Source organism: Talpa europaea (genome assembly GCF_964194135.1).
Source record: "Talpa europaea genome assembly, chromosome: 13".
In the NCBI taxonomy this organism is placed as follows: domain Eukaryota; kingdom Metazoa; phylum Chordata; class Mammalia; order Eulipotyphla; family Talpidae; genus Talpa; species Talpa europaea.
Genome location: NC_140080.1, coordinates 4224613 through 4238982, shown reverse-complemented (window position 1 = coordinate 4238982; position 14370 = coordinate 4224613). Strand labels below are relative to the sequence as shown.

Genomic DNA, 14370 nt, shown 5'->3' with positions numbered 1-14370 from the left:
GATGTTCTCGAGGCAAGGTTGCAATGGTGGGTGTTTTATCTCGAAGAGGCATGCCGGGTAGACCTCAGCTTTGCTGTCTTCGGTAAACAAGTTCCACACTTTCTCTCATGCTCCCATCTCAAAAGTCTGAGGGAGACCCCCGACCCCCATCCCACCCTCCCATTTTCAACCCACGTGCTTTCTTGGCATCGGAGAGACCTGGGAATAAACATGGCAAGAACACAGGGTCACAGACTTTTAAAAGTTCTTTAAAAGGTAATGGTGGAATTTTTTAAAGAAAAAAACAACTGATGATCGACTGCAGAGCCGGATTTACTGCCGAAGGCTCCCCCACAGCAGCACATGTGCCGTCTGAGGCTCGCACACCAAGAGCGGGTTACCCAGACGTAGCTGAGTGAGGCCACCCCGTGCTCCGGGTGGTCTCTGGGAAGGAGAGGCTGGGGGCAGACGCTTCCCTCGTCCTCAGATGGCACGATTCCACCTGAGTGCTCCCAGCACAGCACCCCGTCCTGGCACCGGGTCAGCATCTCATACAGGGAAAGCAGTGAAGAGGACGCAGGTAAGCGGCGGCCAAGGATGTTCAGGTTTCCCATCTTGTGGAAATAACCAGAGTGGGGTTTTCTTCCCGCCATTTGCAAAGTCCCTTTCCCTCCGTGATTCTGTTGCACGAGGAGCAGCCACACTGAAAACGTGCAGAATTTTAGCACCAGAGGGGGGATGGCTCTTCCGAGCGGGGCTGCGATGTGCTTACAATCGAAAGGTCAGTTTCGTGTGTGGAGTCAAGCTGTGTATGCTGAGAAGTGGCCCGAGACGGTTTCCATCCTAAGCGCAGGAAATTTCCACCTCCAGTGGAAATGGAACGGCCTCGTCCTACCCTGTGGCCTCGCCGCACCCTGACGCAGCAGTGAGGATTTTGGAGTCTTTGGTGTTTTTCTAAGGGGACTAGAAATCCTAAGAAATTCAGCCAAGAATTGTCTGAAAGACCCAGTGGCCTTCAGCAACGCGCTACATGGGACAGCATCAAATCTGAACTTATGTTTGATACTCCGTCTTTTTTGCATCACCTGCAAGGACATTAGAAACGATCATCCCCTTGACCAAGTCGCTGGGGCCCTGGCCCTCCGAGGCAAGTGCAGGAGCAACTGAGCACATGCCGCACCTCAGGGGCCAAGCGGGGGCCTCAGCCGTGGCTCGTGTCCACAGGAGCGGTGGGTCAGAGAGGCAAGGACACAGGAATGTCAGGTCTGCCTTGAATTCCCGCCAAGCACGCTGTCACTCAGAAGAAGCCCTTCCCGATGCGCGGCCCTGGATTCTGAGTTCAATGAGCAGCTCTGACCCCACCTCATGGCCCAACCACCAGGCTGTGAGTGCAGGTCCGCACGGCCGTGCGTGGTGCCGACTGCCCTGCGGGCTCAGGTGCCAATTTACCAAGCGAGGGGGACCCTCAGCAGAGACGGCTTGGGTCCCAAGCGCCTGTCCTGGAGACCTTACATTCAACCTTCCACACACATGGGCGTCTTGGGGTGTGTCAGGCACTTCCTCGTGTACTTAGATCATCTTTCTTTGTTATTATAAAAATAAAAGTGATACATTGTGCTGGGGGTGGGGGGAGCAGTCATGCTTGTTCCCAGGCCTGCAGCAGACCTTTCACCCTGGGGGCTACAGAACGCCCCTGGCTGTGAGTAAACCTAGTGCTGGAACCCACTCTCAGCGTATCGGTAGTCTATTTACACGGCAGCTAGATAGATCCAGATATTTTATTTAAAACATTAACAAATCTTCTGATCTCGGAGGGAAAAATAATCCAGAAAACTGTCTGCAGTCGAGCACTTGCTGGAGAAAGACTAAGGAGAGGGGTGTGTTCTTTGGCACGCCTTAATCCAGCTCGGCAGAGAGGTCCGGGTCGAGGGCCGGTGACGGGGGATGAAGAGCCGCGGGAGCAGAGGTGTTTGTCGGGATGGATCCAGAACCCGCCACGGGGCAGCGCTGCGTCCATCTTTCCCACACTCACAGACCCTTGGGTCCGTGTCTTCTTTCCCAGTCAGTTCTCCTAAAACAAAAGACAAAACTATACCTTTGGTTGCAGCGACGCCCCTTCTTGCTGGGAGGCTTGCCTCTGCGGTGCTCTCAGGTGCATTTCTCGTTGTCCTCACCGATCTTCTGGACCCGGGAATACTTTTTGCACGATGACTTGAAGCAGCCGGGCGGCCAGGAGAGCGGCCAGGAGAAGCAGCATGGAATGGAGCCTTGCACGTTTTTCTCAAAAAAATAAAAGATGGGGAACCACCAGGCTCGAGACAAGAAGTTAGTCTGTGAGGAGACCTTCAGGTTCTGTGGAAGGCAGGAAAGAAGGGGTGTGAGATGAACTTGCCCTGACTCGCAGCCTATCTTTGTCTCATAATGGCCACTTGCTGTGACAGGCGTGGTCCCCTCCTGTGCCCTGACACGCTGGCCCGCCCCTGCCCCAGGTGGGGGACACATGCAGACCATGCCCTGCAGCTCCAGTAGGATGGAGACGGATGGCTGCCAGGTGTGAGCATTGTCCAGAGAGTGATTTGCAGGGTGTGTGCGAGCAGGTCTGCAGGCTCAGGGCAATGGATGGTGGAGGGAATCTGAACATTTTATGTGTGAGAACTAGGCAACACTCATGGCTGCAGCTGGAGGGGATGATGCTAAGTGAGATCAGAAGGAGAAAGACAGAAAGCGGATGGTGTCGTGATGTGGAATATGGAGAAACCAAACCAAGGGCCAGACAAAACTAAGCTACGAACCTACAGGTCTGACTACTAGAGGCTACTGGGGGGGGCGGGTAAGGAGAGGAAGGGGGAATGGCACCAGTGGCCTAGGATGGAGGGTGATGGGGGCTCTGGTGGTGGGTGTGGTGTGGTGACAGACATCTGAAGGGCTGTGAACCTGTCCCCCGAAATCATATACAGCATTGTGAACCAATATTATCTCAACAAAAAAATTATACAAGATAGAAATGTGGCGAGATTGTCCCCATGGAACCTTGCCACACAGGCACTCTGTTACATCAAGGCCATACACCAGGACTAGGAAAACAGAGAAGGGGTGGAATAGTCCCATGTTGGAGCAATAGAAGGAGTTAAGGAAGGCTTCCTGGAAGAGGCGGCATTCAAGCCAACTCTTTCAGAATCAGTGGGAGAAGGGAAGAAGCCACCCAGGAAGAGGAGCCGGCACCAACAAACAAGGAGGGATACAAATGGCGTGCACTCTCAGAGGACATGCCAAATCCAGGGAAGGTCGCGCATTACTTATTTTCTCTGACTTAAATAGTCACCCTCTTACCATCAAAATTAAGTGCTCTGATGGCAGGAGGGTCTGGAGAACGGCAATGCTTCTACAGAGAAGGCTCCTAAATTTGAATTTTGCATATGACGTCAACTCACTTACGTGACCAGTAAAGCCTTGCGTAGTGTTACACTGCACTGTTACTCGAAGCCGTCCTTCCTACTTGTGCCGTTCTTTATGTTGAGAAGCAGTAACAGCTACACACGTAAGCGAAGCGTCAAGGCTGCATGTGGGTAGCTGTTCCCAGAACGCGACCCCAGGCCACCGTGGGGCCATCCAAGACCCCCGCCGCTCACCTTTTCGTTGGCCATGGAGTGGTACCACCAGAACAGGCGCGTGGTGATGTAGTAGGCAACGATCACGTCCACCGTGTAGTGCTCGTGCGCCACCAGGATGCAGATGATGCCCGCCGAGCTCAGCAGCCAGCAGATCAGATGGTACCACCAGAAGTGACGGGGCGAGTCTACAAGACAGGGGCGTCATTGTGTTTGGGAGTGTCCCCCAGACCAACCCACTGACTGCCACGGGTCCCGGTGACCCTGATTGGAATCAGCCAAGGCCAGCCAGTCACGGGGAGGAGAAAGCGGATGAGCCAATTGGAAGGTTCACAGTGAGGGGCGGGTGGGCACAGCCAGTCTCGGGGGCTGCAGTCCTGGCCATACCAGTTAGTAAGGAGGCGCCCCAAGCCCATCCACATGAGGGTGCTGGGCACTGGCTCAGACCTCTCACAAGGGGACGCCAATGCCAAGGGAAACAGTGGGGACGAGGGAAAGGAAGCCGGCTACGGATATGCAGGCAGTGAGAGCACGGGAGCAAGCCCGCTCTCCTGAGCCTCACATGAGCGCACCTGGGAACTGGGGCCTGTGGCTAGCGATGCTCTGACTCCCCACAGTCTCTCCTGGAATGGCCTTGCCCTTTCACCTCGGGGTTTAACCCCCGAGTGACACCTGGAGATGCTGATGACCTGGCTCAGCTGTAAGTCAAACAGCACCTCACACCGCAGCCTCCCTGCAGCGCCGGGAGGGAGGTGGACCTCACCTCGGATTGTGAACGTGCAGCCCTTATCTCCCCTTTGGGTCCTCCTGCCACTGGTTCTGGTGGGTGTTTCATACAATCCAAGAACTTGAAAGCTGGGGGAGGCCCTACTCGTGTAGCCTGGGGGCATATTTGGTGCCCACACTGTTCTGTTAGGCTCACCATGTTAAAAACTGAACATTTAGAAATCTCAGAGGCTCCCCAAGTACCCATGCTCCAGCACCAGAGACTTCACCCCTCCCTGAAGTCTCACCAGTGCTGCTTCCCTTGCTTATAAGGGAAGGCAAATCTGACATTTACCTTAAAAGTTGAAAATGTCTGGATGAACCAGAAGTTTGCTCTGTTTTATCCATGGCTGGCAGCCCTAGCTTTGCTTTCCATAAAAATACAACCCCTGTCAAGCTACCCATAGATAATACCGCCCACTCATAGAGAGCCCTAGCTGACGCCAAGAGAAAATGAACAGACGCAATTTTGAATTAGAAATGGTAAAAACAGTAAACCTCTCTGCCCTGCCATTCTGCACCATTCTGAACTTTGTATGGTGAAAAACAAAACAAAACAAAAGTGGCGGGGGAGGGTTCCTCAACCAGCAGGACATTCGCTACCAAGAGCCAGGCTGCCTGCTCCAGGCTGACTTTCAGAAGGCACGTAGGCCCCCAGGAAAGTGTCTCCTTCCTTCACAGCCCTCAGTTCCAACAGACACATCTCCCATAGGCCAAGGAAGCCCTGCAGCAAGGAATAAAGCGGGGGGCATGGATACTTACATTCTTTGATGAACAGGTAAGTCAGGGTGAGCACGACCGTGTGACCACTGAAGAGGAAGTCCCCGCACAAGATGTGCGAGCCCGTGATGGACAGCCCGCCGCCCGAGATGAGCCGCAGGATCCGCTGCACCTTGGCCTGCGAGTCCCCGTTGAGCTGGGAGACACAAGACAGGCAGGACGGTCACAAGTGGCTGGGACCAGGTGCCAGCTCAGTCTGTGCAACCCGAAAGGCCGCCAGGTTGTGAATGTTTTTCTTCACTAACTCCAAGTATGAGGAAGAATCCAAGGGGAGAAGGCCTCCAGCTGGGTTTTATTCATGGGACCCACGCAACAGGATGTCTCCCCTCTGGGGGGCGACATCAGGTTTGGGGTGGCTGGCACTTGTCCGGCTGCGTAACCGCATCACTGACACACTAAGTGTCCTCGGGCCTCGCGGTGAGTGGGCAGCTGAAAAGTGCGAGGACCGAGTCCCACTCGCCCCTGGATGCCCGAGGCGCCAACTGCTCAGTCTCTACAGGCCACTCCACCGTGGAGGACGCATCCTGTGGCACGGCTACACTTTGCGGCAACCCGGGGCTCACCCAGCAGCCCTTCGCCAGCTTGGCCCCGCCCCTGGCCCCTGCCCCTGCCCCACAGTCAGCACACACAACTGCCACGGCAGAGAGGGCGTGAGAGGGCGCGGGCCTGCCTAGCCGAGTATCTCCGGTGAAAGGCTCACATTCTGCTCCATTTCAGAATCCCGGTCATTTTTCTTTTATCTCCCTACCCATTCCGAATCCACCTGGCTCGGATTTTCTAAGGGCAGGAACACAAAGACATCGTCCTTCCTCCGGGCAGCTGGGGTGAGGGGGACGCAGTGTTGACAAGACCAGGACTAACGTGCTACATCTTCTCCGCCCCCGTCCTCGCCCTGGGGCGTGGAGATGTGGGTGCATTTGATGCCTCCGGTCTTTGCAGAGCCTGGAAAGGACCTTCTCTCCTTGCCGACTGTCCTCAGGTCCTCCTTCCTCGACCCTGTCACCCTCAGATGTCTTGTGCTCAGCAGAATGGTCAAACTCTCCAGAAAGGAAGACATCGAGGTCCAAAGAAAACGGGGGTGCCAGGGTGGACAGGGGTGAGGGGGACATCCTGGAACACTTTTCCTAGTTTGGTTCCGGTTCCCCGGGGTCCTCGCCGTGCACCACTTTACACTCTCTTTACACATTCTTTACACTCTCTTTACACACTCTTTACAGCTCATTTTCCTGGCATCACTCTGCCCTGTGCCCAGGTGGGGCACTGGAGGTGCAGACAAGGAAGAGAAACACCCACCCAAGGGTGAGCAGACTGGGTCCACGCTTTTCCTGTTCCTCCAGCAATAACCACCATGCCATTTCCCACAAACACAAATGGTTCCAGAGAGCCCTACCTGGCTGCTGCCAAACCAGAAACCTGGCTGTCCACACCGGCCCTTCCATTCCCCAGAGATGCCGCTGGACACCAGGACTGGCTGGGAGGGAGGGGCCGCCCAGCACAGTGTGGGTCTGGAAAGCTAAGTCACTTTCTGCCAGCTCTAGAGTGCACCAAAGCCCACTTTCCAGAACACACATGTTGTGACTGCCTATCACAGCCTGGGTGGGCGGATGAAAGTGAGACCGGAAGGAAGTAAACCACAGGGTGAAGGAGGGAGAGGTCGAGGGTTCCACCCAAGGGCCCAGACCTCTGATGGCACCGGTGGGCAGCAGCTCCACGTGGTGCCTGGCGCTGGGCGTCCATGGTGCATCTCCCCCCGTCCCTGAGCGAGGGGTCACTTACTCTCAGGGTCTGAAAGGACTTCTTTCTATTGAGTCGGCAGCAGGGAGGCAGGCAGACCATCCACAGGCCTGCAGCCACAACAACCTGAGGGGCCTTCAAAGGCGGGGCTGCACCACCTCTAGGAGGTGATCCTGACTGTTCTGTCACCCCAGCTCGTCACATGGTGCTTCTGTGGTTGTCAGAGAGGCAACGGCGTGTGCCTAAGTAAGCGGCTGGACGCCTGGAGCTGGGGGCTGATGAGCAAGGATGCTACGAGAGCGTCTGCCTGAGTGTTTTCAGCCTGGAGACCCAGCTGTCCAGCTGTACGTGTACTGACTGGCCGCAGGGCAGGGCGACTCTTCGCAGAGGCTAATCTTTAATTTGCTTTCTGTAATCACCGTAATCAGCCCCAACCAACCCCTCGGTACCGGGATAGGCCTTCCTTCTTTCCCAAGGCCATCGCCTCACTTCGCACGTTGCAATAACCCCTCTGCGCTGTTTACTATGCTTCTGAACTTCCCCGCTGCCTTAAATTAGTTTTACTAAAAATCAGCCCATGTTTAAGTTCACTATGTCCACTGTTTTAATTACAGATACTTTCTGCTTTGATGGTGTTGGAAAATTATAGCTTCTCCAAACCACACCTATATTTGGTGAGGGAGACTGCTGCTGGCTCCTCCAGACAACTCTGTTTTCCCCTCCACTTTGGCCATCTGCTTAGTGTTCCGTAAAATAACATGTTTGACTTCGTTCCCTTGTCCAGAAAGCACATGATTTGTAAGATTCCTCTCCTATGAACCAGGGCACCTAGGCTCGCGGATGATTAACAGCTGTCTGGGGAGCTGACTTTACCTGGAGAAGCTGCTTCAGCTCATTCTAGCCTCTACTCCCACGCTCGATCTCAGCAACAGCCCGTTCCATCTACCCGACTGCTAAAAACTTTGAGGTCCTCCTCCACTTCTTTCTTTTAAACCTATATCTAAGTTATTAGCACCTCCTGTCGACCCACCCCTCAAGATGTACCCCAAATCAAATGTGTGCTCGTCAAGCCACTTCTACCACTAAGGTTCAAGCCCTAACAATGGGCCACCAGGGCGCACAGGTCTGTGGCTGCCCCACCTCAACCCTGCCCACACGGTGCAGCCACACTGGTCTCCCTACTCTTCTTGAACACCCAGAACGAAAGCGATTTCTGTGGTGCGGAGCTCTGGGCCATCCATGCGGCTCTCTCCCTCATCTGGGTTCCGGTCCAAATGCTTTCTTATTAGAGAAGCCTTTCCTTTAAAATGGCCAAGTTAAGGGAACAATCTAAGTGTTCAATGATAAAGGAGTAAATGAAGGTATAGCCTTTATACACAATGGGATATTTCTTGGCTATCAAAAAGATACACTTTTGCTGTTTGTGACAATATGGATGGAACTAGAGGGGTTTATGCTAAGCAAAATAAATCTGAAGGAGAAAAGACAAATATTAAATGATTTTACTCATGTGTATGATATAAAAAAACAAAAAAAAAAAACAAAAAAAAAAGGAAAAGAGAAAACTTAACCGAAAGAAACCCTAGCTCTCTGACTGCAGAATTAAAGCCACCAGCGCAAAGAGGAGAGGTAGCCCCATGGACGGTGGTGGAGGCTCATGGGTACCTGGTGGTGAGTGTGGTGGGGCAACATACATCTGCAGAGGTGTGGCCCTATCCCCCCTAAATTATATAGAGTCTTGCAAACCAAAGTTGCCTCAATAAAAAAAAAAAAAATACACAACTAAAAAAGAAAGCAGAGATGAAAAGTGTAGGTTCAGATGGGTCTGAGTTCAAATCCTCCCACTTATAAGCTGTGTGACCTGGAGGAAGAGAGTTGAGTTTCAAAGCCTCAGATTTTTATCTATAAGATGAACATAAGACCATCACCTTCTTCACCTGGTGACAAGGAGGGTTGATTTGTACACCGGCAAGGTTATTGCACCAGCAATGTGTACATGTCTGATATATGGTAAATACGGAATAAATATAAACTGTTGTGCAAAAAGAAATCTTTCCAGACCTCTCTATAAAACAGTACCTACTCTCAGAGTGCCTGTAACCCACTCCATCCCGTTATTCACCTGACAGCTGCCGTTCTACCAGGCAGCAAGTGATAAGCTCAAGTCTCAGCCTCATCCCACCACAGGATGTGAGTTCCAGCTGGGGCCCTTGCCCTGGCCGGCCTCTGCTGTCCCTACGGAGCCTGGATGCTGCCTCCTGCAGCATCACAAATGGCTGAATGAGCAAGTGAGGAGGCAGAGAAACAAATGCCCAAAGGCCACTTTCAGGGAGCAGAAAAGGAAATGTCTGTGCACAAAGGAGAGACATGTTTTTCATTTCTTCCCCCCAAACTAAGGAAAACCAGAAAATCAGCTTGATTGCAGCTAACAAGTTGGGCAGTGTCTGAAGACACCAGACTTGCCTGAAGGCCGAGTGGCGGAGCACAGCCCAGTCCCGGCGCTTACCTTTGGGGCGCACTGGAAGTGCATGCCTGGCACCGGCAGCGTGGTGACATACATGGTGATGCAGCGGTACAGGTACAGGGTCCCGATAATGAAGAAGAACCTGCGCCCCACGATCGACCTGGAGGAGACACAGGGAGGGGGGAGGCATGGTAACTGGGTATTTCTGACCCCAACGCAGTAGAGTGCCGCGAAGTGGAAGGGCGGGTCTGGGAGCCGCCACCTGGGCTTCATGGAGAAGAACATGCAAGTGGGTGGTTGGGCCCAGAAGGAAAGAGGCCGTGGGAAGTGGGGGTGTCCACCAGAGCAAGGGTTCTGGAGACTGGGCTCTCTTCAAAGGAGCGCCCTCTACCGGAGAATTCAACGGATCTCTCCACATTCTCAGCCAGCTGCTGCGTGAATAAGACCCTCTCCTGAGGGCACAGCAAAGGCACAAGCCAGCCCTGTTATGGGGTTGGCTACTGAGGGAGCAGTGGCTCATAACTGGACACACAGGAAAGTACAGTCCACTGGACCTGGGCTGTGCGAGCCAGGTCCACTCGGGGCCATCGGAAAGCATTTGGCAACCTGGGCATGAACTAGCGTGCTAGGCCCACGCAGGCGTGGAGAGCAATACTGTGGCAATGGCCAGGGTAGCCTTGGGCGTGGAATGGCAGTTAACAGTGATGGTATCAGTGGATCCGTTCACCTTTATTTTATTCAATCCTGATCAACAAAGGATTCAGGATCACGTTGTATTTTGGGAGGAGCCAGTGCCCTTGGCTAGCGTGGGTCCTGTCCCTCAGGCCTTGAGCCCTTGGCTAGGCCAGTGGCTCCCAGGGCTGGTTTTGAGCTGCATCCACCTGCCCCTGCTCATGGGCATCTGGTGGGCATCGAGCACGAGTGTCCTCACCTCCAGCTGGATGACAGCTCCTTTTCCACTGTGTAGCGGGGAGGTGGGTCTGGACTCTGGGGATTACGGGATGGGTGGAATCCAGAGAGTCCCCAAAATTGCTAGTGGTAATTTGCCCTAGTACATAAAATATTATTCCAGGTTGCCCATTTTTAGAGCTCTCAAATTTTCAAAACTAGCAATGATCAAACACTGGTGTGAAAACAGGCGGTTTCAGGTAGGTGGCATTTTAAGTTTTCCCCAAGACTGTGGTCCTGACCTGGATCAAGGCCCCATTCAGTAACTGTTGGGACTTCTAATTTTAAAAATTATGTACAACTATAATTTTAGCTGCCTTTCTCCAGTGGCTATTTGAAGAATATTCCAGGGTTTCTGGGGTCAAAATTTAGGGAGGAACACCACCCAGATGAGTAGTGGAAAGTGCTGATTTACTGCAAGGCATCTCTTCAGAGGCCTGCTATTCCAGCCCTGCCTTCTCCAGTCCGGGAAAGGACAGGGTGGACAACAGCACCCAGTCTCTGCCTTTGGATAAGTGCTGAGCGGACATCTGCAGTCTCAACCGCAGGCCCAAGAAGAGCACTGGGCTGTTCTCCAAGCTGCTGGGAGAGGTGACTGCAGAAGCAGGGGAGGTGGGGACATTCATTCCAGTGTCTGGAGTCTACAGGTCCTCAGGCCAGAAAGCTAGCTGAGAAGGTGAACAAGCCACTCTACAGTCTTACTTAGGAAAAGAACTACTCATGATAATTGTTTTCCATAACTCTGGAGCCTGAGAGAAAGAGGAGAACGGACAGAAAGGAAGAGGAGCGGGCAGGCGAGAGGGAGGGGGAAGGAGGCACGGAGGATTTCTCATTCATCCGGGATGTTCAAAAACGGGTTTTAAAAATCACTCCACTATTTACTAAAAGTACTTATTTTTATAAGCAAAAATAAAATATTTTACTAAGTCAAAATCACTGCGATTCTGAAAAAAAGATTTCTGACAGTGAATTTCACTGGCACAGTGGATGTCATTAAAACCTGCAGCTGCCAGTTTGGCAAAGATAAAGTCTAAGGTGCTAATGGAGAAGTAACAAAGAGTCAAAGAAGCTGACACTACACTTCAGGGTGGGAGTCAGCTACTTAGGCCCCAAAAAAATTTTGGTTTTCACACATAGATGAATAAAATTTTGCTCTACATGAAAGGAGAAAGCAGACATCTCTGGACCATTTATATTCAGTGTCAATTCCAGAGGAAAAAAAAAATGTAGTTCAACAATTTTTTTTTTTTTTTTTGCTTATAGCATAAAACACTGAAGTAAGAATTTCAGTTGCAAAATGGTCTATTGAATAAAAGACAGTTCTGCCTTTTACTCCCACCTATTCAGGAAACATTAAGAAAGACACTGAGGAAAAGGCTTAGGAATGATTTCAGTCTGTGGCATAAGTTTTCAAAATTGCAAACTTTGTCTTTAACAAACACAAATTGAATTCTCCACTCGGCAACAACCAATGGAAAGAACAACATATAAATTCTCTCTTCTAAAAATGAGCTTGAGGGATCAACCCAGAAACCCTACTTGACTTCGAATATTTGAACGACATCAATACCTTAGCTGACAGGACAGTTTTCAAAGCCTGGGTTATGGGCAATGTTTTAAACACACTTTATTGTGGAGATGTCATTATTTTACTAGAGGGTGCAGTAGAGAACAAACATCTGAATGATGAAGGAGAAGAACGGGGCATTGAGAGACCTTATTTTGGATGGACTAGGAGTCAGAATTCACATGGAAGCAGAAATTGCCATTTCAGAGCTATGGCCTATTTTTAAGTGTCTTCAAAGCAGAAAGACCTGGCGTGGAGCTTCCTGGTTCCTGCTAGTCCAAACGGGGAGACAGACCAGCGCACTGAGAGCGCCTCTGTGGTGCCGCGGGGAAACCAGAAGGCTCGTTTACTTTAGAAATCCAAACCCAAACCGCAGGGACCCACATCTAAATCCAGTTTCTTAAACAAACTCTGACCAGGCTGCCAACAGGCAAAGGAAAAAGACAGACACTGTTTGAGAACTTCCAAACCCAAGCCAGCCGCGATGCTCGCTGTGGGCTGCAGACCCACACAGCTGTCCCATTGTGGGGGCACAGGCTGAGGGGGGGGGGTTGCCCCACCTGTCTTGAGCCTAAAGCAACACAGGAGTGACGAAGGGCATGTCATTCTTTTTCAAGTGTCTTGATTTTGCAGACAAGTTGTTGCAATCACAAGGGCACCTTCAATGCACAAAGTCTGAATCACCCACCAAAGCGATGGGCAACTGCATCCATAACTGACACATTCATACAAAGTGGCTCAAGGAAGGGGTACCCGGCCAACAGACCCGGTTTGTTCAGGGCAGGAGGTCTCTGGCTTACTTCCTCTCATCCGGCATCTGAACGGTTAGAGGAGCGGGCAGGACCCCGGCCAGCACACGCCCACCCTCTTCCACCCGGCCAGGCCAACCCCCACCCGTGCCAGCCCCACTTACTTGTATCTCAGAAACAGCCACTGGGCGACCCACAATCCAACGAGGATAATCCCATTTATTTCTGATACAGAAAACGCCCATTTCACCCGGTCGATGTAGTCGAAGAACTTGTCCGGGAGGGGCGGGCTGAGCTCCTTGGGGGGCACGCGCTCGTGCACCACGGTGATCATGACGGTGGTGAGCACCAGGTTGAAGAGCGCGTACACGAACGCGATGCCGGTCTTCCACCACTCCGGGGGGAACTTGTTCCGCAGCTCCGTGGGCATAGAAATGTGGATGTAGTCTGGGTACTTCTTGGGGCCCTTCCGCAGCCCATTGGGTAAGCTCTTGGCTTTGTCGTTGCCATTTTTGCTTTCCTCTTCTGCCAGCTCGGCGGGGCTGGTGTAAGTGTCCGCAGGGTGGCTGGCCTGGCTTTCCCTGTGTTCGTCGAGCTTCGCTGTCTCTATGACATCCATTGTCCCGTCTTCAGATCAACAACGAGGCGGCAGAGCGCTTGCTCTTGGCGGCCACGGGCCCGTGGGGTCCTCCCTGCGGGCAGCTCAGCATGGACGCTCAGCGCCCCCCTGTCCGCGGGTGCAGGGTGCAGGGCGCAGGCGGCGGCCGGGGCGCGGCGGGGCCTCCCATGCAGCTGCGCAGACGCCGCTCTCAGGCCCGGCGGCCGATGGCGTGTGCCCCGAAGATGCTGCTATCCCACCTGGAAGAACAAGAGAGAACAACGTTCGGAAAATGGGCTTGTCCGACTAGCGACCGTCCAAAATGGAAACATGATTAATCTAAGGAAACAAATACCAAAGCCATGTGCTTTCTGAATACATGGTCAGCACACAGCCAGAGCTGCTGGGATGGAGCTTATTTGTAAAGCATCGACTTGCTTTATCTTGGGATTCTTGTCTCCCTTTGAGCGAATGTCCATATAACTGGCAACATTCCTACTAGTCAAGTCCTCCTAAATGCCTTAAAAAAAAAAAAGTCAAGACCCAACATTGCAAATACTGCGTCAAACACCATGACTTGTTGCTAACCATGAAGTCACAATAAGCTAGAACCTCCCGAGGGGTCACATCATTCCTCCCTCAGACTGCATCTTTTCTGTCCACTGTAAAGAATAAAAACTGGTGTCAGGTTAATGTGCATCCAGTAATTGTCACTCTCCACATTGCTCAACAGTTTTCTACTTTCTCATTAAAAAAACTAGAGCCTTTCTAAGAAACCACTGCTCAGATTTGATCCAACAATGACATGTTCAGTATATTAAAGCCATGCTGCCTCAGTTTACCTTGTCCTAGTTCACAAATACACATCAAACACAAGGAAAGCTGACGGCCTTCAAAATAACCCCATGAAGAGATGCAGAAAGCCTCAGCTCTGTCTTACTCAGGTAACAAATCCTCCGAGTTACTGGAATGATTGAATAATTCACTACAAGTAACAGGCATGTTAGCAGCTAACAGCACATTGATGCAGCCACCACCGTGTCTTCCAGACAGCAGGAGCGGAAGGCTCCGCTGCACTTACCCACTGGACCACAGAGCCCTGGTGCCTCTGGGGTGAGCTCCCCGTTGGGCTCCCCAGCGCAAAGCCTTCTCACAGCACAGCCTGGCCGCCCAGCCTT

General features: G+C 52.2%; 1 protein-coding gene across 1 annotated transcript; it reads right to left on the bottom strand.

Annotated features, from left to right (window-relative positions):
• Positions 1-2127: 2127 nt before the first annotated feature.
• SGMS2 (sphingomyelin synthase 2) lies at positions 2128-13213 on the bottom strand (the record flags this gene model as incomplete). Its single annotated transcript, XM_084251725.1, has 5 exons — positions 2128-2331; positions 3609-3775; positions 5115-5268; positions 9373-9490; positions 12759-13213. 5 exons carry the CDS (start codon positions 13211-13213, stop codon positions 2128-2130), a joined length of 1098 nt encoding a protein of 365 aa, XP_084107851.1.
• Between the last annotated feature and the right edge of the window lie 1157 nt (positions 13214-14370).